The sequence below is a fragment of the Phalangium opilio genome, unplaced genomic scaffold (genome assembly GCF_054372755.1).
Source record: "Phalangium opilio isolate 3A_F unplaced genomic scaffold, DU_Popi_V2 ptg000089l_1, whole genome shotgun sequence".
Classification (NCBI taxonomy): domain Eukaryota; kingdom Metazoa; phylum Arthropoda; class Arachnida; order Opiliones; family Phalangiidae; genus Phalangium; species Phalangium opilio.
Window position 1 is genome coordinate 8,958,062 of NW_028324194.1, and position 27,529 is coordinate 8,985,590.

General features: G+C 38.7%; 3 protein-coding genes across 4 annotated transcripts in view; 2 read left to right on the plus strand and 1 right to left on the minus strand.

The window, feature by feature from the left end:
- Positions 1-4,314: 4,314 nt before the first annotated feature.
- LOC149647424 (glycerophosphocholine cholinephosphodiesterase ENPP6-like) overlaps positions 4,315-27,529 on the minus strand; it is a 42,034-nt gene continuing 18,819 nt past the window's right edge. Inside the window, exons 1-7 of one of the 2 annotated variants that reach the window (XM_089850254.1) lie at positions 11,620-11,955; positions 10,180-10,559; positions 8,521-8,871; positions 7,972-8,081; positions 7,126-7,425; positions 6,940-7,057; positions 4,315-5,576 (exon numbers count right to left, since the gene is read on the minus strand). In XM_089850254.1, coding sequence (XP_089706380.1) covers positions 5,320-5,576; positions 6,940-7,057; positions 7,126-7,425; positions 7,972-8,081; positions 8,521-8,871; positions 10,180-10,438 — 1,395 coding nt within the window. In that variant the 5' untranslated portion in view covers positions 10,439-10,559; positions 11,620-11,955 and the 3' untranslated portion in view covers positions 4,315-5,319. Of the gene's footprint in view, positions 5,577-6,939; positions 7,058-7,125; positions 7,426-7,971; positions 8,082-8,520; positions 8,872-10,179; positions 10,560-11,619; positions 11,956-27,529 lie in introns of those variants that run through there. The other variant, XM_089850255.1, reaches the window with a different exon arrangement.
- On the plus strand, positions 14,389-16,905 carry LOC149647425 (putative glutamate receptor). The gene is made up of 8 exons (XM_089850258.1): positions 14,389-14,488; positions 15,168-15,259; positions 15,330-15,417; positions 15,518-15,670; positions 15,805-15,928; positions 15,989-16,206; positions 16,333-16,631; positions 16,692-16,905. Exons 1-8 carry the CDS (start codon positions 14,444-14,446, stop codon positions 16,903-16,905), a joined length of 1,233 nt encoding a protein of 410 aa, XP_089706384.1. The 5' UTR covers positions 14,389-14,443.
- Positions 17,548-21,373, plus strand: LOC149647426 (uncharacterized). Its single transcript, XM_089850293.1, has 10 exons — positions 17,548-17,641; positions 18,192-18,233; positions 18,493-18,610; positions 19,545-19,706; positions 19,777-19,864; positions 19,953-20,105; positions 20,247-20,370; positions 20,431-20,648; positions 20,760-21,061; positions 21,121-21,373. The coding sequence occupies exons 1-10, from the start codon at positions 17,548-17,550 to the stop codon at positions 21,371-21,373; spliced, it is 1,554 nt and encodes a 517-aa protein (XP_089706419.1).

Consider the following 27,529-nt stretch of genomic DNA (forward strand, 5'->3'; position numbering starts at 1 on the left):
TAAAGGATTAAAAAAGGACAAATTGCGTTTAATTGTCACATTTCTTACTGCATTAGTCAATGTGTTTACAATGTTGAAGCATTCGACTCACGGGAGAGTTCGAATGACGCAAGTAACATAGTTTCTTGTTCTTCACATATATTCAAGAAGCTCGTTTGCGCAAACTGAAATGCAAACCTGGTCCAAAAAAACGTTCGCTGCCATTTCCCAAACGATCCTGTTTAGTAAGTCTTGGTGGCAAACTGAGCTTCGGGCAAAGTCACTGGATGTGTGGCATGAAGTGACGTTCGCTGCCATTTCCCAAACGATCCCGTTTAGTAAGTCTTGGTGGAAAACTGAGCTTCGGGCAAAGTCACTGGATGTGTGGCATGAAGTGACGTTCGCTGCCATTTCCCAAACGATCCCGTTTAGTAAGTCTTGGTGGAAAACTGAGCTTCGGGCAAAGTCACTGGATGTGTGGCATGAAGTGACGTTCGCTGCCATTTCCCAAACGATCCCGTTTAGTAAGTCTTGGTGGAAAACTGAGCTTCGGGCAAAGTCACTGGATGTGTGGCATGAAGTGACGTTCGCTGCCATTTCCCAAACGATCCCGTTTAGTAAGTCTTGGTGGAAAACTGAGCTTCGGGCAAAGTCACTGGATGTGTGGCATGAAGTGACGTTCGCTGCCATTTCCCAAACGATCCCGTTTAGTAAGTCTTGGTGGAAAACTGAGCTTCGGGCAAAGTCACTGGATGTGTGGCATGATGTGACGTTCGCTGCCAATTCCCAAACGATCCCGTTTAGTAAGTCTTGGTGGAAAACTGAGCTTCGGGCAAAGTCACTGGATGTGTGGCATGATGTGGCGTTCGCTGCCATTTCCCAAACGATCCCGTTTAGTAAGTCTTGGTTGAAAACTGAGCTTCGGGCAAAGTCACTGGATGTGTGGCATGATGTGACGTTCGCTGCCATTTCCCAAACGATCCCGTTTAGTAAGTCTTGGTGGAAAACTGAGCTTCGGGCAAAGTCACTGGATGTGTGGAGCAAAGTAACGTTAACTTCCATTTCCCAAACGATTTGCTTTCTTGAAGGGAAATTGTCAGATTTTCGAACACATAATTGTCAAATAGAAGCAACATTGGTGTAACTGTAAAATCCGCTGGGTATTTTGGCTTCATGAATGTGTGTCAATTCTGGAATATTTCCATGATACATCGACTTTTGCAGTAAATTACTTGTGACTACCTTATACGATAGGACAGTGTCTTTAATCCGTTAATGCAGGGTCAGAAATTGGTATTATTTCAAGCCCAACACTCACACTAGAGAACAGTACTTATCAGACAGCAACAATTATCAGGGCTTTATAATAAACAAACTTTATTATTGGTTTCTTTAAAATATGCGTTTTAGTTACGTAATTACAACTTAGTTATATAATTTTCGATATTGGGAATTTGTCTTAGTTATTTAATTATTGATACTAAAAAATATGACTTTGTTACTTAATTACTGATGTTGAGAATTTATGACTCTGTTACATAATTAATCATGTTGAGAATTTGACTTTGTTACTTAATTATTGATGTTGAGAATTTATGACTTTGTTACTTAATTATTGATGTTGATAATTTGACTTTGTTACTTAATTATTGATGTTGATAATTTGACTTTGTTACTTAATTATTGATGTTGATAATTTGACTTTGTTACGTGGTTAAGCGTTGAGCGCTATTTATGAGGATCAGTTTGCTAAACTAATACGAAAAAAAATATGAATATTAATAAATATAAATTAAAATTCACGCAAATGCGCTGTTCTTTTCCATTGCTGCGATTCGAAAAGACTGTATAGACACGTAGGCCCATGCATGCTTAAAGCCAGGTAGCCAGAGCTAGGTAATCTGGAGCCGTCCAAAAAGTCATGAGACAACGCAACGCCAGGATTACAAAAAGCCATGGCATTGAAAGGTCATGAGACAACGCGACTCCAGGGTTAAAAAGCCCTCGCATTGACGTCATTGGTTACCGCGAAGGTGCTAGCCACTTACATCGTTTAGCGCGAAAGCAAGAGCCACTAATAACGGGTTACAAACCAGCCTCACCAATGTTGACCGACATGATTGGTGCCTTACTTTAACAACATCAGAAAAAGGGGTAAAAAGAGGATGCGAGTTGTTTTCGAGACCACAGAAGAGAAGGACCGAAGATACCGAGTCGGACGGAACAACAATCCAAGAGTCGGTTAATAGACTATGACTAAAGCAGTAGACTTTTACCGTGAGAACATAGCGGAGCGGAGTACTTAGAAACGTTAATGGCAGAACGACCCAGGTTAAACTAACTAGGCTGGAATCACGGGAGACTGGTTCCCGAAAGCGTTCCGAAGTACCTCAGAACCGAAGGGAGACGAGAACAGGAGTCAGAACTGACGTCATAATGATGATAGCCAAGGCGATGGCCACGCCAACTATTATTATGTAACGACATACAAGGACACCAACTGTAGACGTCCACCCCGTATGTTTGAGTCAAAAGGACGGATGTAGAGAACGATTTCAGAAGCCCTCCACCGATGTGTCGCCTCACATTTTGATCATTATTTTCTTTGTCTCATGCAATCGTAATAGTAGGGCGGCACCTGGCTATATTATTAGATAGCGATATAGTCTTATGCCTACACCTAGTTTAAGTATAAATTGTTATTAATTAAGATACCCAGAAATTAAAGAGAACACTGGCTTGCTCAATTCCTTGTTTTCATTTGGTTAATCAATATTAGTAACATGTTTAAAGTAGCATCCTTTACCTTAGCGGCGGTGCGCGTTCAGCACCAACGAATAGAAAAGAGGGTTGCAAATTAATAAAGGAAGAGTTAAATAGCACTATGAGTTTATCTGTGTGTGTGCGTCCGTCCGTTGTTTAATGCGCCACGTTAGTAGTTCGCCTTCTGTAGATATGTAAAGAAATCCTATAATACCTTTATATTTGTTTTTGTCCTAATATAAATTGATTATAGGGATTTTTTTGTAATTTCGAAGAATTCACATAGTTTTGTAACTATAAAGCTCTGCTTCATTTGATATTCCAAAAACAATGTTTATATTTTTATTTGAAATGGCTGTTTATATATTACTTAAGCTATACTACAACTGTAGATGGCATAAACCTGGCTTTAGAGATTAGAAAATAAAGCTAAGGCATATCTTACTTGGATGAAAAATGTCGTCTGCTTTACTGTATATGCGCTTTGCCTTCAATACTACTTTAATAATTCGTAAATTTTAACATAGAAAAGAGAAATAATTCCATAATTAATTAAGGTTTGAAGTAGTTCTCCTCTTGACTCGGAGAGGTAATATTTTGGTTTTCCCAACTTGTTTACACATGTATTTTTAGGAATGTTTAATCATATTAAAAAAAATTTGATGATATTAAAAAATTACTTCATGGCATTACAAAATTACTTCATGATATTACAAAATTATTTCTCGATATTATTGAACGCCATATGATGAAGTACTTGTCCGCTCTCGCTCTCCTATGCTCGGTGTTCGTCGTCGCGGTTGTGGCCGCCGGCCCGTCCGACGAAAATCTCGAAGACTACCGAGACGTTATGCAGAAAAATTGCGGTAAATATGTTTTTTGTCATCGAAAGGTTTGAAGGAGTCATAGGGAGACAGCGCTTCTTAACCACGATAAGAGCTCTTTATAATAATACCAGAATTAAATTGTCCCGCATGCACTGTCCCGCTTTTTGTCTAACACTTACAAAAATGTCCAGTGGGGAGGCGAAGCAACCAGCGCCTTCGCTTCTCAGCAATAGGGTCGCGGGACAGTTCTCTACATAGCTATTACGTGGCTAACCTGGGTTACGTACTTGTACCTACAACGTAGATGGTCATCTGGTTCGAACTGATACGGTTGTGCACCTAGATTTTCACAGATCCTAAGCCTACTTAAAATACTATTGTTATTTTCCTAACATATCATAACATTAACAACCATCACGAAAATGCACTAAAAATCGCTACTTTACCGCTTTGTAACCATAAACTTAGTTAACTTTGTACCGGTTTTTTCCACGCTCCCCGACCAAAACTATTTTTTTTTCTTGGTTTTACTAACCCAGCTTATATCCAATCATTTGGTGAGTAAACGTCGATAAGGCAGCCCTTGGCTTTATCGTCTCATCGATGTCACGGACAAACCGCTACGTGTTAAATAGTTTTCAAAAGAAAGAGACCCGTTGTTGTTTGTTTACTTACCAGCTTGTTTTTGGGGTCGTCAAGTTTGTTTAAATTAAAATACCACCACATTGGTCCAATATTTACCCTGTTTTGAACTTCAATTATTGCCCAATTCACAATTTTTATTTAAGATTACTTTATACAATTTTTTTTACTGGCTAAAGGAATGCTTGATGAACTAACCATTAAAAAAATTTATTCTGTTTCCAGAGTTGCAATTGTTGGAATTCACATATTTTTTCCTATTGTTTGGTGTTAGAAATCTTTCCGAATTCATTCGCAATTTTGCTATCGATTCATTGCTAAAATAGAATTTCTCAAGCAGTTCGGAATTCCTTGACGTTACTGTTTTTGAACTAATCCACGGTAGTTCGTCAAGCATTCTTAAGTTCTTAATTACTTTATTCAAATTATTGTTTTCTAATTCACAGTCTGAGCAAATAAAAGGGATTTAAATTAGAGTTCTTATATTACGCCTCATTATTAATTTCGGAATGAGCGAAATAATTAATGGGGGTTCATAGTTTTCTGCCAATATATTTTACAAGAGTTAAAGAACTGTCTTATGCCAAGTTCACTAATGTACAGTGGAAACTGGTTCGAACTTCGAAGCCAGTGAGAAAGGTACCAAAGTTAAATGATAACGAATAAGCAAAAGTATATAGATATAAAATCATAAAGTGCACTTCGTAGATACTTGCTTTCGCCATGTAATATGAGAAGCCCTTCTTTACCACTCAAAATAGTGTCAACCCCTTTGCACCGTGGCACTGGAAACAAGCCGTGAATAGCTTATAAAGTAGGAGATGCTAGCTCTAGTTCCAAAAAATAACTTTTGGATCGTAAGCATCGTGTACTACTTTCTAAAAACCTATGACGTCAAGATGCTCTTCTGATTGATTAGTTCCTGTAGGCGGATGAGCGGAGGGTGGTTTGCTTCTCAGATTACAAGTCGTCTACAGCCGAGGGCAGGGAATTGATAATGAAGTGTACTTTTGTTTTTATATCTATACACTTTTGTTATAATCGAAAAACCAGGTGCAAAAGCGGTTCCTGATTTAGAACTCAAATTTAAATCTAATTGAGATTAATTTCAACTTCTGAGCGACGACAAATGTCGAGTGGCGAAGAAAGTCGCAGTGGCGAGAATAACCCAAGATTGGAAAACAAAGAGTTGTTGAGCATTTCCGGGCGCCGATTGGGCCTCGGTCTTCTCGGGAGAGACAAACATGTCTCTGACCCGATCCCACGATCCGTTATTGGGCAAAGGACCAATACCCAGGACGTGACACATGGTGTTATAATGATCCACCATTTCCAGGGGTCGACTTCGATAACCTTTCTTGAAGGCTGAAATAGATACGTCATGAGTTTCACCCATCCCCGTGACTACCAAGAAAAAAAGCACTGAAGCGGGAGTCCAAGACCGGGTGGTTTTGGACTTTTGACTGAAGGGAGAGAACGTAATGGCCTATCGATGATTTTTGCCTTAGGTTTTAACAGACAACCATATTGGCAATACATTAAACCCAATCAAGATCTCATTCACGTTAAGAGAGAACGTTCGAGTCAGTCTAATCCGCTTCCATGAAGTCAGAGTTATCTTTTTTTTCTGGGAGGGGCCTAGTTTAAGTCGGTTTAGCCATAGCCCACTCGCTTCGCGCTCCCAGACGCTGCGCTGCTCGCGCTATAGCTATAGCGAGAGCAGCTTGCGTCGTGACGCGCGTGATCGAGTGGAAATTACTGAATAAAATATAAAATGTTAAATGGACGCGGCCAGTAGCGACTCGAGAGTCGGCCTAGGCAAGAAGTCGAAAGAAACTATTGACAACAATGTTAAGTATTAGTATACGATTCAGATTAATAACATCGGATCGGCCTTATTAAAAATATATTTTTTATAAATCGGGGTAGGGACAGATAAAAATAACGTGGTATTATATTAAAATATGGCTATTTACCTTAAGTTTCAAACGTAAGCCTTGGTTGTTCAGGCACTTAAGGAAAATCTAATCTAATCTAATCTAATCTAAGCTTTGACTACAAAGGGATTTCCACACTAGGTCAACTCGCGACTTATTTACAGGTGGGTCCCTTTACAATGCATAGAGGGGTGGTGGCTAGACCCTATGCCACAGCTAACCTACAGCGCCCTATACTAACTATTACCGTTAACCTCAGCAAGTTTTGATGGAAAGGAGAAACCGGGTTAGACCGCGGAGGAAAACTCCTTTTAACAAGCGGGGAGAGAACTTGCAAACTCTACGCAGAAGGATTTGTTCCCAGATTTTCACCCGGTGCCACAGTCTGGGATCGAACCCGGGTTCCTCTTGCTGCGAGGCAAAAGCGCTAACCGCTACGCCACCCCTCTTATATAGTGGCCTTTCCTTGTTATAATAATCGAATAACTATTGTCTATTTTACTATTTACTATTCGGTCTATATTTATATCGACATAACCAGCACTATCAACTGTTGCTCTAATAAACATTTCTACTAATTCTGGAGTCAGTCTCCCTCACATCGAGATCAAGAACGACAATTTCGATAAATAATGAATGGATAGTCCACCAGTAGGTGTTAGTGTATCGATAAAATGGCGGGATGGGAGGGACCTAGGTAGTACTTGATGGAAGCACAGTTATAGGTAAACTCGAACGTTCTCTCTTAACGTGAATGAGATCTTGACCCAATATAAAGACGATGATCTTACCAGGGCCAATACCATAGAATATGGTTCTCATATCTCTGGTCGAATAAGGATCGTAACCGTGGCTCCCCAATTTAACCGACCCAGTTACACCGGGTGGATTTGGTTCAAATGTATATGTCTACAAAAGAAAATAATTAATTTTCAAAATCTTATACATATTTGAGAAAAAGGTTTCATTAATTTTACCGTGACAACGTAATATCCAAATCTAGCGACGATCATTATTGAAAACGTTCTATTGTTATTTTTAATATGATAAAATTCGGGAATGGTGCTTTTGTTGTAAATGTCGACTCCTTCGATGTTGGCTCGCATCAAATCATTCATGACTTTCATTTCGCGACCCGGTTTAGGCTCGATCATAACTAGAGTCGTTTGTTGGACGATGTACAAGATGTCATTCGGATCGTAAGCGTTGGTGAAATTAATCATTTTAAATCGAGCCGAATCGGTCATACCGTGATCTGACACAATCATCAAGTTAACCTAAGGTTGAAAACATTTATTTGAAATTTGATTCAATAAGTTTCATCAGAAGTAGGATAAGGGACTAGAAGTATTGAGGTAACCAAATTCTTCACTTGGCGAAAGTGAATATTCTTGATAACACACCAACGGTTGGCCCTCTGGTAGCGGTTTCTGAGTTTTCCCTCCAAAACGTGAGACGCTCTTGGTGGTAGACGGCCGAACTAGATTCAAGTACCCGCGTCCGTGTTCCGTGGCTTTAGGATGAGGGGAAGGGGATTGGAAATTTTTTCGCACTCGACCAATTTTTTCTCTCTAGTGTAGGTGCGATGGAAGCGGCATAAAATCCTCAAATTTGTTCACTAGTGCCAGGATCTATTACCAATGCTAGAGCTTTTTACTTCTAGTCCCTTATCCTACTTCTGGTGTCATTGAAGTCAATTTTAACCGTCAACAAGTTAAATCGATTCAGTTCAGAAAGGTGTCGGACATTTGACACCAACACGTGGCGAATATTATTTAGCTTATTGAAGATTAACATTAACATTAAAGGTGTTTTTAAATTACTTGATCTGTTAAATGGAAAGTTTCGATATTATCCAAGACTTTCGTGATAATTTCATCGGCACTACGGACTGCTTCGATGCGTTCGACCGAATCAACGCCTTTACCGTGACCTAAACATACAGTATACAGATGTCAGACTAGGACGATTGATACCATTTACTGGTACCAGGAGGCCAGGCTACTTGGCGGACAGAGTGCAGTATCAAGTAGCGTGACGTCCTGGTGACTACAATATTAAAGTCAGTTCTCCCTCAAGACCATCCGGCCGATTGTATTTATTACGGTCACGTAACATTAATTATCAATTGTATAATCGCACGGGATTTCAAATATTATAACAAAGGTTTGACGATACAGAAGTTTTGGTAGAGAGGGGAATGAACTGCGTATCCCCCGCAGTGGAGGCAACTTTGTAATAGAGAATACTATTCGCCCCCGGAAGGGGGTCGTCACTAAGGTAAGAGACAGTGGGTTATGACGTTCCATGCTTTCAAATCAACGGGTTACCGCCGATGTCGAACGTGATCTACAAATTGTTAAACATCTCACCAACGTGGTCGACCTTCTCGTAGTACACCAATTCCAACTTTGTTTCGTTTCTCTGAAACCTTCTGAGACTGTCCAGTAAGGCGTCGGACACGTCCTGGTCGAGCGTTTTCCAGCCATTGGGGCTTTTGTAGGCGGTGCATATTCTAGGTGTAATGTTATCGTGCGGTATTTGGCATCCGTCCCACCAGAGGGCGGCCGTGTTCATGCCTTTCTTTTGAGTCGTGGTCCAAATGGGCTCCGCTTGGTTCCACCAGAACTCCAAAGGTGGCGTATCATCCATGACGAAGCGAGCTTTGCGGTCAGGGTCGTACATGTAGTTGCCAACCATACCGTGACTTTCAGCGTATAACCCTATACGGTAATAAATCAAAGCATTACTCGACATCTGTTAGAACAAGTTCCAACAGATGGATAATCAAAGTCAAGCCCAAACCGCTTTATAAAGTGAGCCAAAATTCTGCAGGGACGTTACACTTAAGTAGTAGAAACTCATTTAGAAATATTTTCCCAATCGACGGCCATTTTGAAAAATGGCAGCCAAAATGTTGAAAGCCTTCCATGCGGAATAACGACCGAACTTTAGTGAATTTAAAAATATTCACTATAGTCTTTGCCTGTATCTAATTTCTACCAGAGTGATGCTTTTACCCGTAAGGAGAGGGAGTTTATTATAGACTTCTAGCTGTTATATTTCTGGCTCTAATCACTTTGGTCAATAATGCTTGGAAAGCAAACGTGCTTTTGAACAAAAAGAATTATTTTAGAAGAAATATAATTTGTTTTAAATTTTAGTTTTTAAGAAAAAACCAACGACAACTCATTGTTGTCAAGTTTCGGAGGTATAAATATGGCTGACCTGAAAATGCAATTAACCTTCTCAAGTTGAAAGGTTTTGGTTTTCAAAAGTCTGAATTAGCATTAAATACAGTCTAAAAATCAAATAACTGTCATGTCAAAGTGAACAACAACCTGTAGCGGAAATAATACTTCAAAAAATACTCGAATAAATGATCACCTAAGTTAACATTAGGAAACCAATCCCGGGGTGACACTTCTCTTATTGTATTGATAAAAATATAATATAATTAACGAACCAGAACGAACATTAATGTACTTCATTAATGTATGCGGTTTTATTAACCTAATTCCAAATTGTAATTTATTCGAGCTACATTTCAAACTTAATAGGCACTATGGTTTAGAAGCTGTTTGGTTCGATCCGCAATAGACAAATTCGGTTATTACAAAGAGAGAAACCAAGACACAGGATCGAGGACGGCCACCATTGGGGTATCTTCCCTCTCTCGCCAAGAAGCTCCGTTAGAGGCAGTGCGATTTGTTAGCCTCCCGAATGGTGTAGTGAATTCGGGCTCTATCTGGCGTAATAACTATCTGAGTGTTGGTTTCTCTCTTTGTAATAAACTAATTTGTCTATACCACTGTTTACCACAAGCCATTAAGGCCAGGCCCTGGTAATTAACTACGATTATACCCTGATTAAACAGCATTTTTGATAGCGATGTTCTCAAAGAATATTTAGTATTTAATGTCTATACATAGACAAGACACTCTTTTCGTTCTCTAGTCGCTTGAAACATTCGCGCAACGCCAAATAGCTTATCTAGTGCAAGATATATACAATTTCAGTTTGAAACTTACCAGTGACTATGGTGTACCAATTAGGATATGACACCGAGGGGAAAATGGGAGTGACGTATTCGGCCCGAACTCCCAATCTCTCCATCCTCGGAAATCCCAACAAGGTCTTATCCAAATCTTGATAATCCCATCGAAATCCGTCCAACAAAATCACAAGAAGTTTTTGATCCGGTACTTGACTACTTGAACCCACACATATCGGATAGGACAAGTACAATCCGCAAAACAGAAACCAAAAGGATCTCGCAGTATTGAACATTTTCAAATCAATCTGTAGGGGCGAGCTGTACCAATCGAAGCTAGTGCCAGTGACGCTCTGCAAACTCGCTCTGGGAGATTGCCAAAGATAGATTTTTTGGTGGGAAAGCGACGTCGGTCTTCTGATAACAATAAAAATTGATGAAAAAGATGGTATAAAAAGGTTCAAAAGGACGATAAAAAGGCCCGTTTTCAATATACAGTTTTATGCTAATGGTACTGTAGAGTAGTTTTTGGGAAAAACCCGAGTGGGACAAACTTTAGGCGTTGGGAAACTTGTGGGACAAACTTTAGGCGTTGGGAAACTTGTGGGACAAACTTTAGACGTTGGGAAACTTGTGGGACAAACTTTAGACGTTGGGAAACTTGTGGGACAAACTTTAGACGTTGGGAAACTTGTGGGACAAACTTTAGACGTTGGGAAACTTGTGGGACAAACTTTAGGCGTTGGTAAACTTGTGGGACAAACTTTAGGCGTTGGGAAACTTGTGAGACAAACTTTAGGCGTTGGGAAACTTGTGGGACAAACTTTAGGCGTTGGGAAACTTGTGGGACAAACTTTAGGCGTTGGGAAACTTGTGGGACAAACTTTAGACGTTGGGAAACTTGTGGGACAAACTTTAGACGTTGGGAAACTTGTGGGACAAACTTTACACGTTGGGAAACTTGTGGGACAAACTTTACACGTTGGGAAACTTGTGGGACAAACTTTACACGTTGGAAAAACTTGTGGGACAAACTTTAGACGTTGGAAAAACTTGTGGGACAAACTTTAGACGTAGAGAAACTTGTGGGACATTAGCCAACAGTGTTTAAACATTTTCTGTTAACATAAACGTTCACTCTAACTCCAATAAAGTTACTCTATGGAAAATGCCATGAAACTACTCCCGGCCTGGACCTAATATTTAACAAGGGTTTACATCTAGGGCCCTGGGCATTCGACCCTTCCAACCGTACCCTGACAACTTTTGATCTTTATATAGCTGGGAGTCCTGAGTGTAGATGGCCACTAAATCTACTGGCTTATGAAAACGGACCTTGAACGGAAATGGCTAGCGACCCCCTGTCCATCGACGGGGGCGATTTGAAATGATACAATAAGTTTGAATGGACTGAAATATCTAATTTCTCTTTGCATCCGGCTAATTTTACACTTTTATTAATAATTTTTATTTTTACCTGAACTTTCTATTGTAATAATTGTCGTGAGGCCGAGTTTCTGCTTTCTTTGTCAGATGAATTTAAATCCAACGTTGTTATTGAAAAGGGAAAACCGAATATGTTTTTCCATAGAGTTGGTCTCACCGGTACTGAGGATGGTTGCTTTTACCAGCGCGTGAACTTGAAAAACGGTGTACTGGTACATACATCCATACGAGGCAGCAGGAGCGTATCACTCGCCGTTACTAGCCAGCCAGACCCTGAAGCTGATTTCATCATGTTAAAAATTCTGCCTCCTGTGGCGCTCCTAGCATGCTCGATAAACCTCTAGACACCAACCAATCGTAATTCGTCTACAAGGCCCGAGTTAAACCTACTCCAGTCATTTGCCAAGATTAGCTGCCCTTCCACTTCTCGACTACTGGAGGATCTAATGCCCTTTGTTTAAACTAAACAACAGCCGAGGCTCAGCTTCAACACTTCTTATCAATTTTGACCGAGGGGGTAGACACTTGAGAACTCAGGTGTACAATATGTCTTGAACTCAATGTACTGTCAAAGCTGAACTCTGAGTTCCGAAGGCTTTGAACTCAATGCACTGTCAAAGCTGAACTCTTTTGAACTCAGGTGTACACAGAGATCCAAAGTGTCTACCCCTCGATTTTGACCGAGTATTAGTCCGGTCACCCACGAACGTTGTAGACTTGATAAAAACTTTCTGGTCATCGTTCTTTAGAAGGTCAGTAGTAACTTGGAAGTGTACTTGCCACCAAAGGCAACGAAGTCTTCCCATTATCCTCTTCATTTTGGTAGGGTCATATGATTCAGAGGGTATCTGTGCCTTTAAAAATTAAAATGTGAAAACAGTTTCCGAAAATGACGCTATAAGCCAAATCGCGAGGTACTCTGGGATACGTTCATTTCCAGGCATGGGTGAAGGGAAAACCGAGGCAAAACGATGCAGTTTTCAACTCCGAATTACGCACTCTTCGATACGAACAGTGACGATCAGAAACAGATGTTTGAATCGCGAGTTTCCATATATGATACGAGTTTCATTTAGATGTACAAGTAATAACGCTGAACAAACACTTTATAACCATAACAACATGTGGCAGTCCATACCAAGGGCAAAGCATACGAATGCCATCTCACGAAATAAGAACTATTATTTTTAAACGAAATGGTTTGTATTAAAAATTCGATTGTCTTCGATAGGATGATAAATGAAACTTGAGATCCGTGGTTTTGTAGATGAAGGAGAAGCCGTATTCGTCATCTACAACCGAAATTGTTTACAAAGCGATTAACAAAATATATCTTCTATGGTCATATTACTATTTTCAATTGCTTTGCGTTTAAAAATTATATTTGAAATTGTTGAGGACGCGATTAGAAAAACATGTTAAAGGAAAACAGGTTGGGAAAACCAAAATATTACCTCTCCGAATCAAGAGAACTATTTACAAACTTACTGAAATTTAAATTCATATCATAAAATTATTGTTTATCAATTTCAATATTTCTCATATACCCTACAAAGCAGATAGTTTTAATTAGAGTCAGCGAACTTGAATCTGTATTTCTACTAGCGTATTTCTTAAAGAATCGCGATGGAATCCCGCAATTAGGGCCGAATGAAACGGCGAAACTAATTAAATCACTCTGCAAAACAACCAAACAAAACAGTCTGCAATCCGTCATTTCATAATAAACCACCACAGGGTGTTTGTGTTAAATGAATGAGCTTCTTTTTACCTACGAAACTCTGTCGTTTGTATACTTTAGCATGTTGATTTCTTTGAAAAATGCCAAGAGGTAGTTGATTAAGTCTATTATTGGCCTACAAATAAATATTTGCTCACTATCAATTGTTATCGGGTTGTGATATTACATATATCTAAGTGTAATATTGGTAATTTCAAAATGTGGATTTATTTAGAAGAAAATCAACAAGGGCTAATGCCTGCAATATCGCAATCTTTTCACTCCTAAAATTATTGCTTAAAAACACGATTTACCAGTATTAAATACAGACTAGGAGCTTTGAAGCACGGATAGCCCACTCTTCTAGTCAACATGAAAAATTGTTTATTCTCTTTCAAAGCCACGATTGACGAACAATAAATGCAAAGAAACCGGAAAAGAGGTAAGATTGAGTGGCAATGATGATGGGCGACACTGAAAGTCTCGCAGTGTACCTCGCGCACGCCCCTAACCTTCGGTGCAGGCGATTGTTAAGTGCTGCCAACTACTGCCATTGCAATATAGGTAGGACTCTCATACCAGCGCAATGTCAATGTAACGTCCAAGCTGCACTGGTTATCTCGTGTAACATCAGCTAATAAAGTGATAAGCGTTGAAACTTATGATCGAAAAATCAATTTGCAAAGCAATGAACGATTAACGTGTCTAGAACAGTCGTAAACTCGTCGATCTCAGAAAAATGTTTACTCCAAAGATAGGTATATAGGATCATTAGGTCTGCTCCGATTCCTTTGGAACTTAGGAAAGCAACAAACGGTATGCACTGGGGCCAGACATTAAAAGTAATACTAAGAAGGGAAAGTTTGGAAAAGTCCAAACACGCAAAGAGATTTAATTAGACTGTGCTCTTAATATTCTTCGCCTGGGTGGGTGCACGCGCTACAGGAAGATCAATTCCCCAAAGCTAATTTGAACAACTCAGCTTCAAATTAGCATTGCGCCGTTACCACACCTTGAGAAGGAACCCCTAACAACATTTCATTCGTTTACAAATTAAGGTTTATTTCTCTATTGACTGCACCGACTGAAATCAGAAATTGCGACTACAATTGCTTCAAAAACAGAGGAATACATAATGGACAACGAAATGACCAGATGCTATAGAGCTCCGTTTATTAATGTAAGTTTGAAGCATTTAAATTTAAAGCATAATGATACTCTGTCAAATCCCACGGCTTTCTTTGAGCTCAAATTCGTAATTATTTTCTTTAGAGAGATACGCGTAAATACCCAGTAAAGGTGTGGTTATATAGCCTGACCTAGTCCTAGTGGTGGTGTTTTGTCTGTGTCTTTGTGTGTGTTTGTTTGTTGGTTGCCCGGGTACACGAAAAACAAGCGTGGATAGAAAGCGATTAAGACAAGATCCACTATCACCTTGGAGCTCGAAATGTGAAAGAATTTCGAAAGGAAGTACATTACCGCTATGATAAGAGTTTAAAGCAGTTTTCCTAACTTCGAATCGACGTAAAACGGCTTTTTCTTGAGTTCCTTGTTAAAAAAATCCTCTTTCGGATCTTGGAAGTATTTTGAAAGAAACAACATTGGCGTCGTCAAAGAATTCACCCGGTGAGATTGCGGCAACCCTCATATTTTGGGTTAATTTGATGGATAGCTGTATCGAAAGCGATTGATTGAAAGGCGTTTCAAATTAAAATATTTTTCTTAACTCTGGTTTTAGAGGTTAGAGATGGGGAGATAACCACACGGAGTAATGCAAAAATATTTTTGACCTGGTTCTAATTTAGTCCTTCATACACTTAGATTGAAGTGCGCTCGTAAAACATTATCTTTGTTTTCAGTTTTCACCATTTGCGTTTTTGAATGAACAAGGAGAGAAAACTGGCTACATGATTAAATTCCTGCATGTTCTACAAACACTCGACAATATCACGTAATTAAACGTAACATTAACGTTTAGCATTTTGAATAACATCAATCACATTCTTCAAAATATCTTTCAGCGTTTCTGTTATCCCGAATGCTGATGAGTTTTGGGGAGCCAAAGTTAATAATTCTTGGAACGGACTTCTAGGAATGCTCCAAAGAAATGTATGATTAAAAATATATATTCTGAACCAAGAATTCATCCTCGATAGTCGATACTAAGAATAATTGCGAAAATAACTACTTAAACGTTTTTAATTCGCAGGAAGCCGATTTTGCAATAACTCCTTTGTTCGTAACAAGTGATCGTTTCAATGACTTTCCATCTTCACACCCATTTTTGATATCGAGAACCCAAATTGTTTTCGGAACAAATCAGTCAAATGAAAACAACATTTTCTCTGTTGTCGATATATGGGTAAGTCGTCTTTCCACAAACCTAGATATCCCGCGCAAAATAGCTGTGTAGTTTTCCCTTCTAATTTCTATCCATCATGAATCACTAGACCTTTTGTGCAATATTCTAAAAGTGTTCGTATTAAATATATCTAGCTAGTCGTTTTGTTCTTCGGTGTCGCTGCGCTGATTTACATGACTGGAAAACTAAACTCTAAATACGGGAAAGTGAAATCGGAACTGCCCTTCATGTTTTTGTTGCAATGCCTTCTGGGAACGAGTAAGAAGTAATAAAACAACGCTATGCTCATTTCAAAACTGATTTAAATTTCAATTTCAGGTCCTCAAAGTTTGAATTGCAACGGAATCCCTCGTTTTCTTTCGGTTTCGTGGAGTTTGGCGTCCTTCGTTCTATTGCTTTTCGTTTCCTCGGAAATGACGTCACAGTATTCGAGCCAATCGGAAGCGCTTCCCTTCGACACCATCGATGATGTATTTCACTTTCCCGAGGCAAAGCCTTTGTTGGTAACAGGGAGTGGAACATACAGTTTAATACAGGTCAATATTCTACGTGCATATTATACTTCCGCATTCGTTAAAGCGATTGAAGCCATCTCTCGCTCCGTTCCCAGATTTAAAAAGAGAACCGAAAATATTGCTTAAATTTTCCCTTATTCAATTTAGAAAATTGCACGACATAATGCAGCGTTTCAAGAAGTAATAAAGAGAGCGCGAGCCAACCCCGGTTCGCAATACCAAATTTTCGACAGTATACTAGAAAACGATGACATTCATTCGGCAATCGAGAATAGAGAATCATTTTTCATATCGAATGAAGTTCTTAGCTGGATTTTAATCAAGAACCGATACGCCAAAACAGGAAGTTGCAAAATTAAACAAGGCCAGCCTTTTATGGCAACCTACTTAGCGATGTATTTCAAGAAAAACGTTTCGCAAGCTCTGATCAAGACCGTCAACAGGAGGTCAGTATCTTCTCTTTTAGTTCTAGGTTTATGGTGGAGTTGATCGTTGCAATTTGTTAGGTTGCGCCAGTTGACTGAGGGCGATGTCTTCGAGGATCTGAACCCGTCTTTGAAGAACGAAATGCATCCCTGTCAGAAACCGGAAACCCCTGACGCATTCGTCGTCATCAACGTCTCCGCTTTCATGGTTATTTTCCGCGTCTGTCTCTTCGGATTTTCCGCATCCTTGGTCACTGTTATTCTCGAAATATGCGTTTACATGTGTAAAAGTTAACATGGTAACGCCTTACCTAACCGGAGTCATCTCTTTAGACCGACATTAATCCTTTCAAAAGTACTTAAAACATAGCAATAAGATGTAGGCCTAGTGTATACAAAAGCATATCCATCAACACATTGAACGTTAACACGGGATACCTTAATATAATTTCTACGCGGCCTTCCAAAGGAAATTAGTTAATCTTCGGTTGCTATAAGAATTCGTTTTTATTAAACATCGTTAACAAATCAAAGGGCCAAACAACTATTTTCAATTGCTTTGCGTTTAAAAATTAGATTTATAATTGTTTATGACACGATTTGAAAAACATATTAACGAAAAATTATTGAAATAGACAGGCAACCATTTTTGAAAATAAATCCAGAAAACCCAAAAATTCCCAGAATGAAACGTCAAGATCGTATAAAGAGGAACTATATACACTCGTACGCTTCATTTCAATCAAAAAATATCTCACCACAACTTTGCACGACACAAAAAAAAATAATTAAAAAATAAATCAAAAAATTATTTCTCATCTCAAAATTCAAAGCATAAAATTATTGTTTCTCAATTTCAATATTCTTCATATACTCTACAAAGCAGATAGTTTGAGTCAGCGAACTTGAATCTGCATTTCTAATAGCGCAATTCTTAATGAATCGCGATGGCATCCTTGGAATCTCGCAATTAGCGACGGATCAATCGGCGAAACTAATTAAATCATTCTGCAAAACAACCAAACAAAACAGTCTGTAATCCGTCATTTCATAATTAATAACCACAAGGTGTGTTTGTGTGTGTGTGTTAATTGAATGAGCTTTTTTTTTTTCACTGCGAAACTCTGTCGTTTGTAAACTTTAGTATGTTGATTTCTTTGCAACACATTTTAGTGTGCCGAGATTATAAAAATATTTTTAAAATTTCGAGTCAAATAGGCTTCATATACAAAATTGACATAATACAGTATATTACTGAGTAACTTGAATGCCACGAGGTAGTTGATTAAGTCTATTATTGGCCTACGAATAAATATTTACTCACTGTCTCTATCAATTGTTATCGGCTTGTGATAGCACCTTCTTATAAATGGAATAATGGCAATTTAAAAATGAGGATTTATTTAGAAGAAAATCAACAACGCCTAATGCCTTCAATATCGACATCTTTTCACCCCTAAAATTATTGCTTAAAAAAAAAAGATTTACCAGTGTTAAATACAGACCTAGGTTCTTTGAAGCACGGATAGCCCACTCTTCCAGTCAACATGGAAGTCTTTTAACGTTTATTTTGTTTCATAGCCGCGATTGACCAACAACAAATGCAAAGAAACCAGAAAAGAGGTAAGATTGAGTGGCAATGATGATGGGCGACACTGAAAGTCTCGCAGTGTGCCTCACGCACGCCCCTACCCTTCGGTAAGCGATTATTAAGTGCTGCCACCTAGTGTCATTGCAATTGCAACTAGGTAGGACTCTCATACCAGCACAATGTCCAAGCTGCACTGGTTATCTCATGTTACATCTGCTAATAACGTGATAGGCGTTGAAACTAATGATCGGAAAATCAATTTGCTAAGCAATGAACGATTAACGTGTCTAGAACAGTCGAAAACTCATCGATCTAGGAAAAATGTTTATTCCAAAGAAAGGTATATAGGATCATTAGGTCTGCTCCGATTCCTTCAGAACTTGGGAAAGCAACAACCATTTCTATTATGGTACGATATGCGCTGAGGCCAGAAATTAGAAGTAACACTAAGAAGGGAAAGTTTGGAAAAGTCCAAACACGCAAAGAGAATCATTAGACTGTGTTCTTAATATTCTTCGCCTGGGTGGGTGCACGCGCAACGCCAAGATCAATTCCCCAAAGGCTTATTTGAACTCGCATTGCGCGGTTACCAAAACTTGAGAAGGGACCCCTAACAACATTTCATTCGTTTAAAAATTATGGATTGAATTCGGAATTGACTCCAATCAGAAATTGCGACTACAATTGCTTCAAAAACAGAAGAATAAATAATGGACAACGAAATGACCAGATACTATAGAGCTCCGTTTATTAATGTAAGTTTGAAGCGTTTAAATTTAAAGCATACTATACTCGTCAAATCCCACGTCTCTCTTCGAGCTCAATTATTTACTTTAGACTTAGAGAGATACGCGTTAATACCCAGTTATTAGATAGGTGTGGTTATATAGTCCTTGTGATGGTGTTTTGGGTGTGTGGGTTTCTTTCCCGAGTACACGAAAAACAAGCGTGGATAGAAAGCGATTAAGACAAGATCCACTATCATCTTGGAGCTCGTAATGTGAAAGAATTGCGAGAGGGAATACATTAGTTCTATGGTATGAGTTAACAGCAGTTTTCCTGACTTCGGATGGACGTAAAACGGGTTTGTCGGGATCCTTGTTAAGAAAAGATCCTCTTTCGGATCTTGGAAGCATTTTGAAAGATACAACATTGCCGTCGTCAAAGAATTCACCCGGAGAGATTGCGGCAATTTGGTTTAATTTGATGGATAGCTGTATCGAAAGCGATTGATTGGAAAGAGTTTCAAATGGAAATATTTTCTCTAAACTCCGGTTTTAGGGGTTAGAGATAACCACACGGAGTAATAATGCAAAAAGATTTTGGACCTGGTTCTAATCTAGTCCTTCAAACACTCAGATTGACGACGAATTTGATTGGAGTGCGCTCGTAAAACATTATCTTTGTTTTCAGTTTTCGCCATTTGTGTTTTTGAATGAACAAGGAGAGAAAACTGGCTACATGATTAAATTCCTGCATGTTCTACAAATACTCGACAATATCACGTAATAAATCGTAACAATAACGTTTTGCTTTTTGAATAACAATAATCACATTCTTCAAAATATCTTTCAGCGTTTCTGTTATCCCGAATGCTGATGAGTTTTGGGGAGCGAAAGTTAATAATTCTTGGAACGGACTTCTAGGAATGCTCGAAAGAAATGTATAACTCCAAATAAATTCTGAACCAAGAATTCATCCTCGATACTAAGAATTGCGATAATAACTACATAAACGTTTCTAATTCGCAGGAAGCCGATTTTGCCATAACTCCTTTGTTCGTAACAAGTGATCGTTTCAATGAATTTCCATCTTCGCACCCATTTTTGATTTCGAGAACCCAAATAGTTTTTGGAACAAATCAATCAACTGAAAACGACATTTTCTCTGTCGTCAACATATGGGTAAGTCGTCTTTCCATAAACCTAGCCTAGATATCCCGCGCAAAATTGCCGTGTAGTTTTGCATTATAACTTGTATCGATCTTGAACCACTTGACCCATGTGCTATACATTCTAAAAAGTGTTCGTTTTAATTATATCTAGTTGGTCGTTTTGTTCTTTGGTGTCGCTGGGCTGATTTACATGACCGGAAAATTGAACTCTAAATACGGGAAAGCGAAATCGGAACTGCCCTTCATGTTTTTGTTACAATGCCTTCTGGGAACGAGTAAGAACTTCCAGAGCAACGATATACTTACTTCAAAACTAAATTCAATTTCAATCTCAGGTCCTCAAAGTTTGAATTGCAACGGAATCTCTCGTTTTCTTTCGGTTTCGTGGAGTTTGGCGTCTTTCATTCTATTGCTTTTCGTATCTTCGGAAATGACGTCACAATATTCGAGCCAATCGGAAGCACTTCCCTTCGACACCATCGACGATGTATTTCAATTTCCCGAGGCGAATCCTTTGTTCATGAAAGGCAGCGCACCTTTGAATTTAGTACAGGTATTCAATATTCCACGTACATGTTTCTTCCGTTCCACATTCGTCACAGAAATTGATGAAGTCATCTCGGAACTAAAAATAATGTTTAAATCTTCTCCGTTTATCATTTAGAAAATTGCACAGTATAACACGGCATTTGCGGAAGTAATAAAGAGAGCCGATGCGAACCCTGAATCGTGTTACCTGTCATTTGGCACATTATTACAAACCGAAGGCATTGTTTCGGGAATCGAAAATCGAGAAAAATTCCTCATATCTGTAGAAAGTCATAATTGGAATATAATCAAGAACAGATACGCCAAGACGGGAAGTTGCAAAATGAAACTGAGCCAGCAACCTTTAATAATAAACTACTGGGCGCTGTACTTCAACAAAAACGTTTCGCAAGCTCTGATCAAGACCGTCAACAGAAGGTTAGCTTCTCATTCGAAGTTGTATTTTTATGATGGTCTTAATTTCAGCATTTTGTCAGGTTGCTCCAGTTGACCGAGGGCGACTGCTTGATGGATCTGAACCCGTCTTTGAAGAATGAATTGCATCCCTGTCAGAAAACTGAAACCCCTGACGCATTCGTCATCATCAACGTCTCGGCTTTCGTGGTCATTTTTCGCGTTTGTCTCTTCGGGTTCTTCGCATCCTTGGTCACTGTTATTCTCGAAATATGCGTTCACATGTTGCAAGTTAGCACGAAGACTTTCCAGGGAAATTTGTTCATGTTCGGTTGATTGAATTCGAATTGCTACGAATTGGTAATTCGTTTTCATTTAACATCGCTAGCAACTCAAAGCCATTTAAAAATTCAATTTGGCTTTGAACTTTTTCAAGATACACTGTGAACAAGGTTTCCAAGCTATCTACAATACAAGAATGACTTAATCCTATTAGTTAGTGTTACGATTTATGAGGGATAAGACGTCAAATCGAAAACCGACGCCCCGAAAATACAATTCACATCTTTTGCCCGTTTATACATGTACCTACATGGTATTTTAAATTTCAGAAAGTTGTATTTTGAAAATTTTCTATACGACCAAAATGTGGTGGTGAAAATATGATTCTTACATAGCCCGTGCTAAACAAGCACCAACTACTAGACAACTTAGACTCCTAGAGACAGTCACGAATTATTTGTAGGCCAATAAGAGGCTTAAAATTAGCTGGTGGCGTGTGAAATGTTTACGGCATTATATTATGGCAATTTTACCCATTTACGATTTTGATTCGAAATTGAAAATTTTATCCTTGTATCTCAAAACAATTTGCAAATCTCACGACACATCATTTAAGTGACACTGAACCAGTTCATTATATAGGGTCAGCTGCCCTAATTAGGAACAGCTCTAATTTGGAACACTTTTCTTAAAATCGTCATAACTTAAGTTCGAGAGCTTCAAATTAATATTTTAAGGGCTCATTTGGAAGAATGAACATCCCTCTATCCATAAAACACGGCCTCAAGACTCTATCATAAATTCCAGATAAGATACAAGCATAATTAGACAACCTCATATTTTGCATAATTTATTTTTTCCAAAATGAAGGGAAAGTTCTCCCATGGGTCTCGGGAAATAAGCTTTCACGGCCAATGGGAAAAACATGGGCTTACGAAAATGATTCCATTGAAAACTTCGGATCTTTCTCTTCAAATTAAACACTTTCAACGCCAGGTTAGGCCCAAAAATTATTGAGAAAACTCGAATAGAAAATATGTCCTCATTTGCCTAAAATGGAACACCCCGATACACGAAAATTTAATCTATCTTTTTACATCCATAACTAATGTTTTACTCACTAAAGGACAACAAAAAGACCTTAGAAGATGCGTTGATTCATTACCTGTTTAATACTTTTGGTCCCGTTAGCGTAGATTAAGATGCGGAAAAGATACGGGTATTATCAGCCCAGTGTCCAGATTTAGTCATAAACGTGATGCCAATTTTAGCTGATTTAGCATGTTTCGCCTAGTGATATTGGGTTTCAAACACCGTATCATGACTCATTTGATGTAAAATGTAGATTCGACACAATTACGCCACAAAAACATAACAGTGTAGGTTACTTTGATCTAACTTGGTAATTATTTCATTCGAAATACCGTAAAGGCTCGTTTACATGTGCGCGAGAAATGGAAAAAGTCGAAGCGTAAAGCTGAGAGATGAGGCGTATTGGGGTTTGCGTTCCCTAGGCATACCGTTTACAAGCGCTTGTTGCTCATAGATGAAGCGGGTGTTCGGAATAAGCTCCGATCTGCCGCAGTAGAATCTTCAGCTCGTGTTTGCTTCTCGCAAAGAGTCACGTGATTTTCCAAGCCAATAATATCCAAGGACCGAATATCGTTTGATATTTTGGCGTTTGTTTATCTCGCGAAATAGGCCTAGGCACCACCATTGAGAATGTCTTTAAAAGAACAAGATAAATTTTTTTAAATACGTGTAATCACATTAATTTGCCTCATCCTTTCAAGCTCGGCAATTAAATCAAAATTATTCTCAAGCTCAAGTAGAGAAAATATACGCATCTTGACAAATTACATCAAGTAACCTTCCAAAAGGCGAAAATAGCCATCTTTGTTTCTATTTCTCCATATAGGATGTGCCCACCAACGACGTTCAGTTCTAATTTTCTGTTGTTTTTTTGTTATAAATGCCGAATGTTTTTCAAAAGCAATAGTTTCTCTTTAAGCAGAAGTAAACTAACGACAGTCGACGCCATTTTAGTTGTTTACTTCCGACTGAAAGACAACTCTGCAATCTAGGCTCATGCTACTGCCCAGCTCGTATGTAAACGAAGGAGCAGGTGGAGCTGCGGGAACAAACGCTTTTGGCAGACGCGATTTTTTTAGGCGCGAGAAAAAGATTCGACTTTCAACTTCTACTCTCCGCTTTAAGCTTAATTCTCGCTCACATGTAAACGAGCCTTTAGAGTGCATTTAATTTACAATGTTTAACCGTAGTGAACTGACAGCGCGCCAATTTTTGAAGCTTTAAGCAGATGACACTCAGTGCCCTTTAAAATATATGTACAGGTATAAAATGGAAAGCGTTGGTCGCTAGATGGTCGTAGCATCGCTAACAAATTATATTTGCTATTATTAGTTGCAAAAACACGGATATTTTCGTATTCAAATTAGGGTGTTCCAAATTAGGACGGGGTGTTCCAATTTAGGACGGGGGCGTTCCAATTTAGGACGAACTGTTCCAAGTTAGGGCTGAAATCGACCTTTTTTAAAACCCATTTTGCAGGAAAAGTACGCGTCTTAGCAATCTGAAAATGGGTGCAATCGATCGGCAATAGTTCAAACTTATTGTAATGGTCTGCTTGTTCAATTCAGTAACTTATTTGTTACTGAAAAATCTGACTTTCCAAAAAGTTTGAGAAAGTGTTCCAAGATAGGGCTACTGACCATAGGCCTAATTAAACTTTTCAATTACGGTATTTTTAGAAGCATCATTTCTTAATTATAAACTTAGTGTTTAATCGCTTAGGCTTCAAAAATCAACGAAGCAACAATTGAATTAACTTTAATTCGTTTAATGTAATTTCCTTCAAAAAATAATATCAATAAAGTTATTTCTGTATGCGTATGTCTCTAAACACTTTCCGACCATACAGCTTTTTGACTCATTTAGAAGAGTGAACTTGAGTTGAGTAAACTAGTTGAGTCGTGTGAATTAACAGAAGTTGGACAGGTTGAAAAACCAAATTAACAATTAATAACAGACTAATTTTTTTCTGACTCAACGTTTTGACCCATCTAGTTGATTCAAACGTTTGCATCGTCTGATAAGGCTTTTACTTATGCCATTTAGAAATGAGTATACGAAAAGAACAAAACTGGCCCTATCTGCGCCTCACGTGACCGCCGACTACGCAAAAAATATGGGAATACAAAAATATTCAGCTGTGTAATTATCAAATAAAGCTTAAAAAGCCTTACGCCGGCACTTTTAAAGCCCTCTTTTGTTAGGTTTCATTTCGTTATTAATCGGCCGAAGAATAAGTGGGAGCGGAGGGAGTGAAATCGGGCAGGTGAAGCCTCGCGGATTAACGGCCACCAAGAACATTTCCGGTTGCTCGCTCTTTACATCCATAGATCCATAGAGGATACACGGTAGAGGAGTAGCCGTTTAAGCCTTAAGGTCGTGTGTCTCTCCGTTACTTCCCATTGACTGATAGCCTTCAATACAAGACCACTTCCTTATTGGTTGAAACCAGAAGGTGGTAATAGATGAAGGATGACACTCTGTATTCTCTTAATACTTCAGTTATGCACAGACCAGGAATAACTTATTCCTGGTCTGTGAGTTATGTAACGTGATTATTCCCAGGCTGACCCATATTCTTGTTCGGTCTCCCCCTCATCAAACTTAAGTCAGATGGGCATCGCACCGTGCTAGACTGAATTCTATAACTGTTTGGTATTTACTAAATCCTGAGCATCAAGCACACACAAACCTTGATTGTCTTGACGTGGGGTACAAAAACGCACAAGTGCATGCGCCTTGGCAAATAGTTAAGCAGACCTAATAGAGTAATGATGAGGGGAACTATTTATCGCGTATGTGATTCGGTTTAGTAACCTGGTGCACTCCAAATGTTGGGAAGAATCATGATACAATTACCCCTCCCGCTTTGTGGTGGCACACTTCTCTCAAAGATATGTATTATATACATCTGTTGAAACGTGTCGTCCGCTCTACAGCGTAGAGTGATTTAGACAACGGGAATCACGTGTCTCCTAGGAAACCGAATTCCGCCTAAGTAGCTCCAAAACCCTAACGAGAACTTAATACGACCATTGTCTGTCTACTCCTCTATTGCACATCCTCTATGATAGATCCACGCTTCCTAAAACCTCAACTATATAAAAGAGAGGGGGGAGAATACCGGATATGACGGAATTATATAGAAACGCCCGCTTCCGGAATTTGTTTAACATTCTAAATAATATGATATTAACAATGCAACTGCCTATTTAAGTATTATGATTATTATTTAAGAATAATGCGTTTGCGATCCCAGAGTTCCTCGAAGTTATGGTTGAGGATTAAAATACAATATACGCTGGAAGTCCTTCATTATGGACACAATTTTATGTGTATCTTGCAATATCACTTTAAAATAGGTTACAAGTACTTAATCATTTCAGTGTCCCCTTTGAACAATTAGGAGTGTCGTATCACATCCGTTATCGTTATTAGCGATAAGGCGTTTAGCTCTTTATATTTTAATTACGCAAGATTAGCGACTGAGAAACAACTTCAACTAGAATCCATTTTGAAATTTTAACCGTTGCAGTTGGAATCGCTTGAACTGCAGGTTCAATATGTACGTACTACCTTCGCCAAATTAATCAAGTATTTAAAAGAAATTTGATATAAAGGTGAGTGCAATTATTTTAACTTTTAGAGACATTAAACTCGAAACTATGTAATCTAGTCGATTTTTGGAGTTAAACATATATCTAGTTAATTAGGATAATATTTAGTATTTGTTAAATATTCCATAATTGCTTATGATTAATATAGTCATTAGTTCATGCGATATGTTCAATAAGTTTATCACTGTTTACAAACTGGAGCTTGTCATGAAGATTCAGGGTGATTGATTTGGGCGCTGTCAAAGGCTTAGTAATGCAGACTATATAGGAAGATGGAAGTCCTGCAAAATTAACCACCATCGAGTGTAGGCCTAGTCAATTCTCGCTTCCGTCGTTCTCCCTCGAACTAGCTCGAGCTGTAAGTCTCTCAGTAGCATTACGAAGTATAGGAAATGTCTTCCTTATGGAACATGTCTTATAAACTTTTGCTATTGGTTAAGTATACCATTATTGTATAGGATTGAATATAGTTTACAATTTTTTGAGTTTCTAACAAATACGTGCTTCTGCTACTCAAGTGGTAATTTTCAAGTAACCAGGAAGTAACAATCCTTTTATCTGAACGATTATGAATTAAAAAAATTATTTCACTTCAATTATATTTAGTACGTTATGACCTCAAGTTAATTGGTAGAATTGCAGTGGAATAGTTCAGTTTTCATCGGGAAGCAGTTAATTGCTAAGAACATTATCGGCCTGAATTCATGAAATATGAAATTCGTATTGCAAAAATGTCAAAAGGTGAACGTGAAACCGCCAGCCAGCCGTCGGGTGTCTAAGTTGGTGCATAAACTTTAACGAGCGAAAAGCTAAAAACGCGTCGAGGTGGCGGCGCCTATATAGCTGCCTCAATAAATCTAATCTGATAATTGTAACGAGCAAGATTAATAATAAACGCCGAGCTCGGTGTACAGGTGTACAGGTACAGTTATAAAACTACTACCATTTCCATTCTCCTCTCTCGACTTTGGAAAATTTCAAGAGATACTGAAACAAAACGCCGTTTAACAAAGTCTCCCAAGTTGCGAGTATTTAGGCAACGTTTCATCTACACTTTGAATAACTTAATTACATTACCAGCTTCTGCTAGATAAGGCTAATTAACGGTCTTAGATTGGAGGCTATTCAAATGGTCTAAACAAGATGGGCAGGCTGATATGTCTTACCCCTCAGGGTTGCCATTTTCCTTGTTTCGGAAGCCAATGTTTGGGGGCCCGTACCTCCGAAACTAAATGTTTTAGATCCCTTCTCTGACCCAAAGAAAACACCCTGTATAGTCTATTAAACCACGTTAAATTGACAGAACTTTATACCATGGATTTATAATAGAAGCTTACGCTTCATGGATATTTCACTGTAGCCTTCAGTAAGGCATTTTGATTTTAAACACATTTATGTCATAAAAATTCGCGCGGATGGGGAATGGGGGGCTGATGACGTAGAAATTGAGGCAAACTTTTTCCTCTCGGCGCGCGTGCGCGCGCGCTTTTCAAAAAATTAT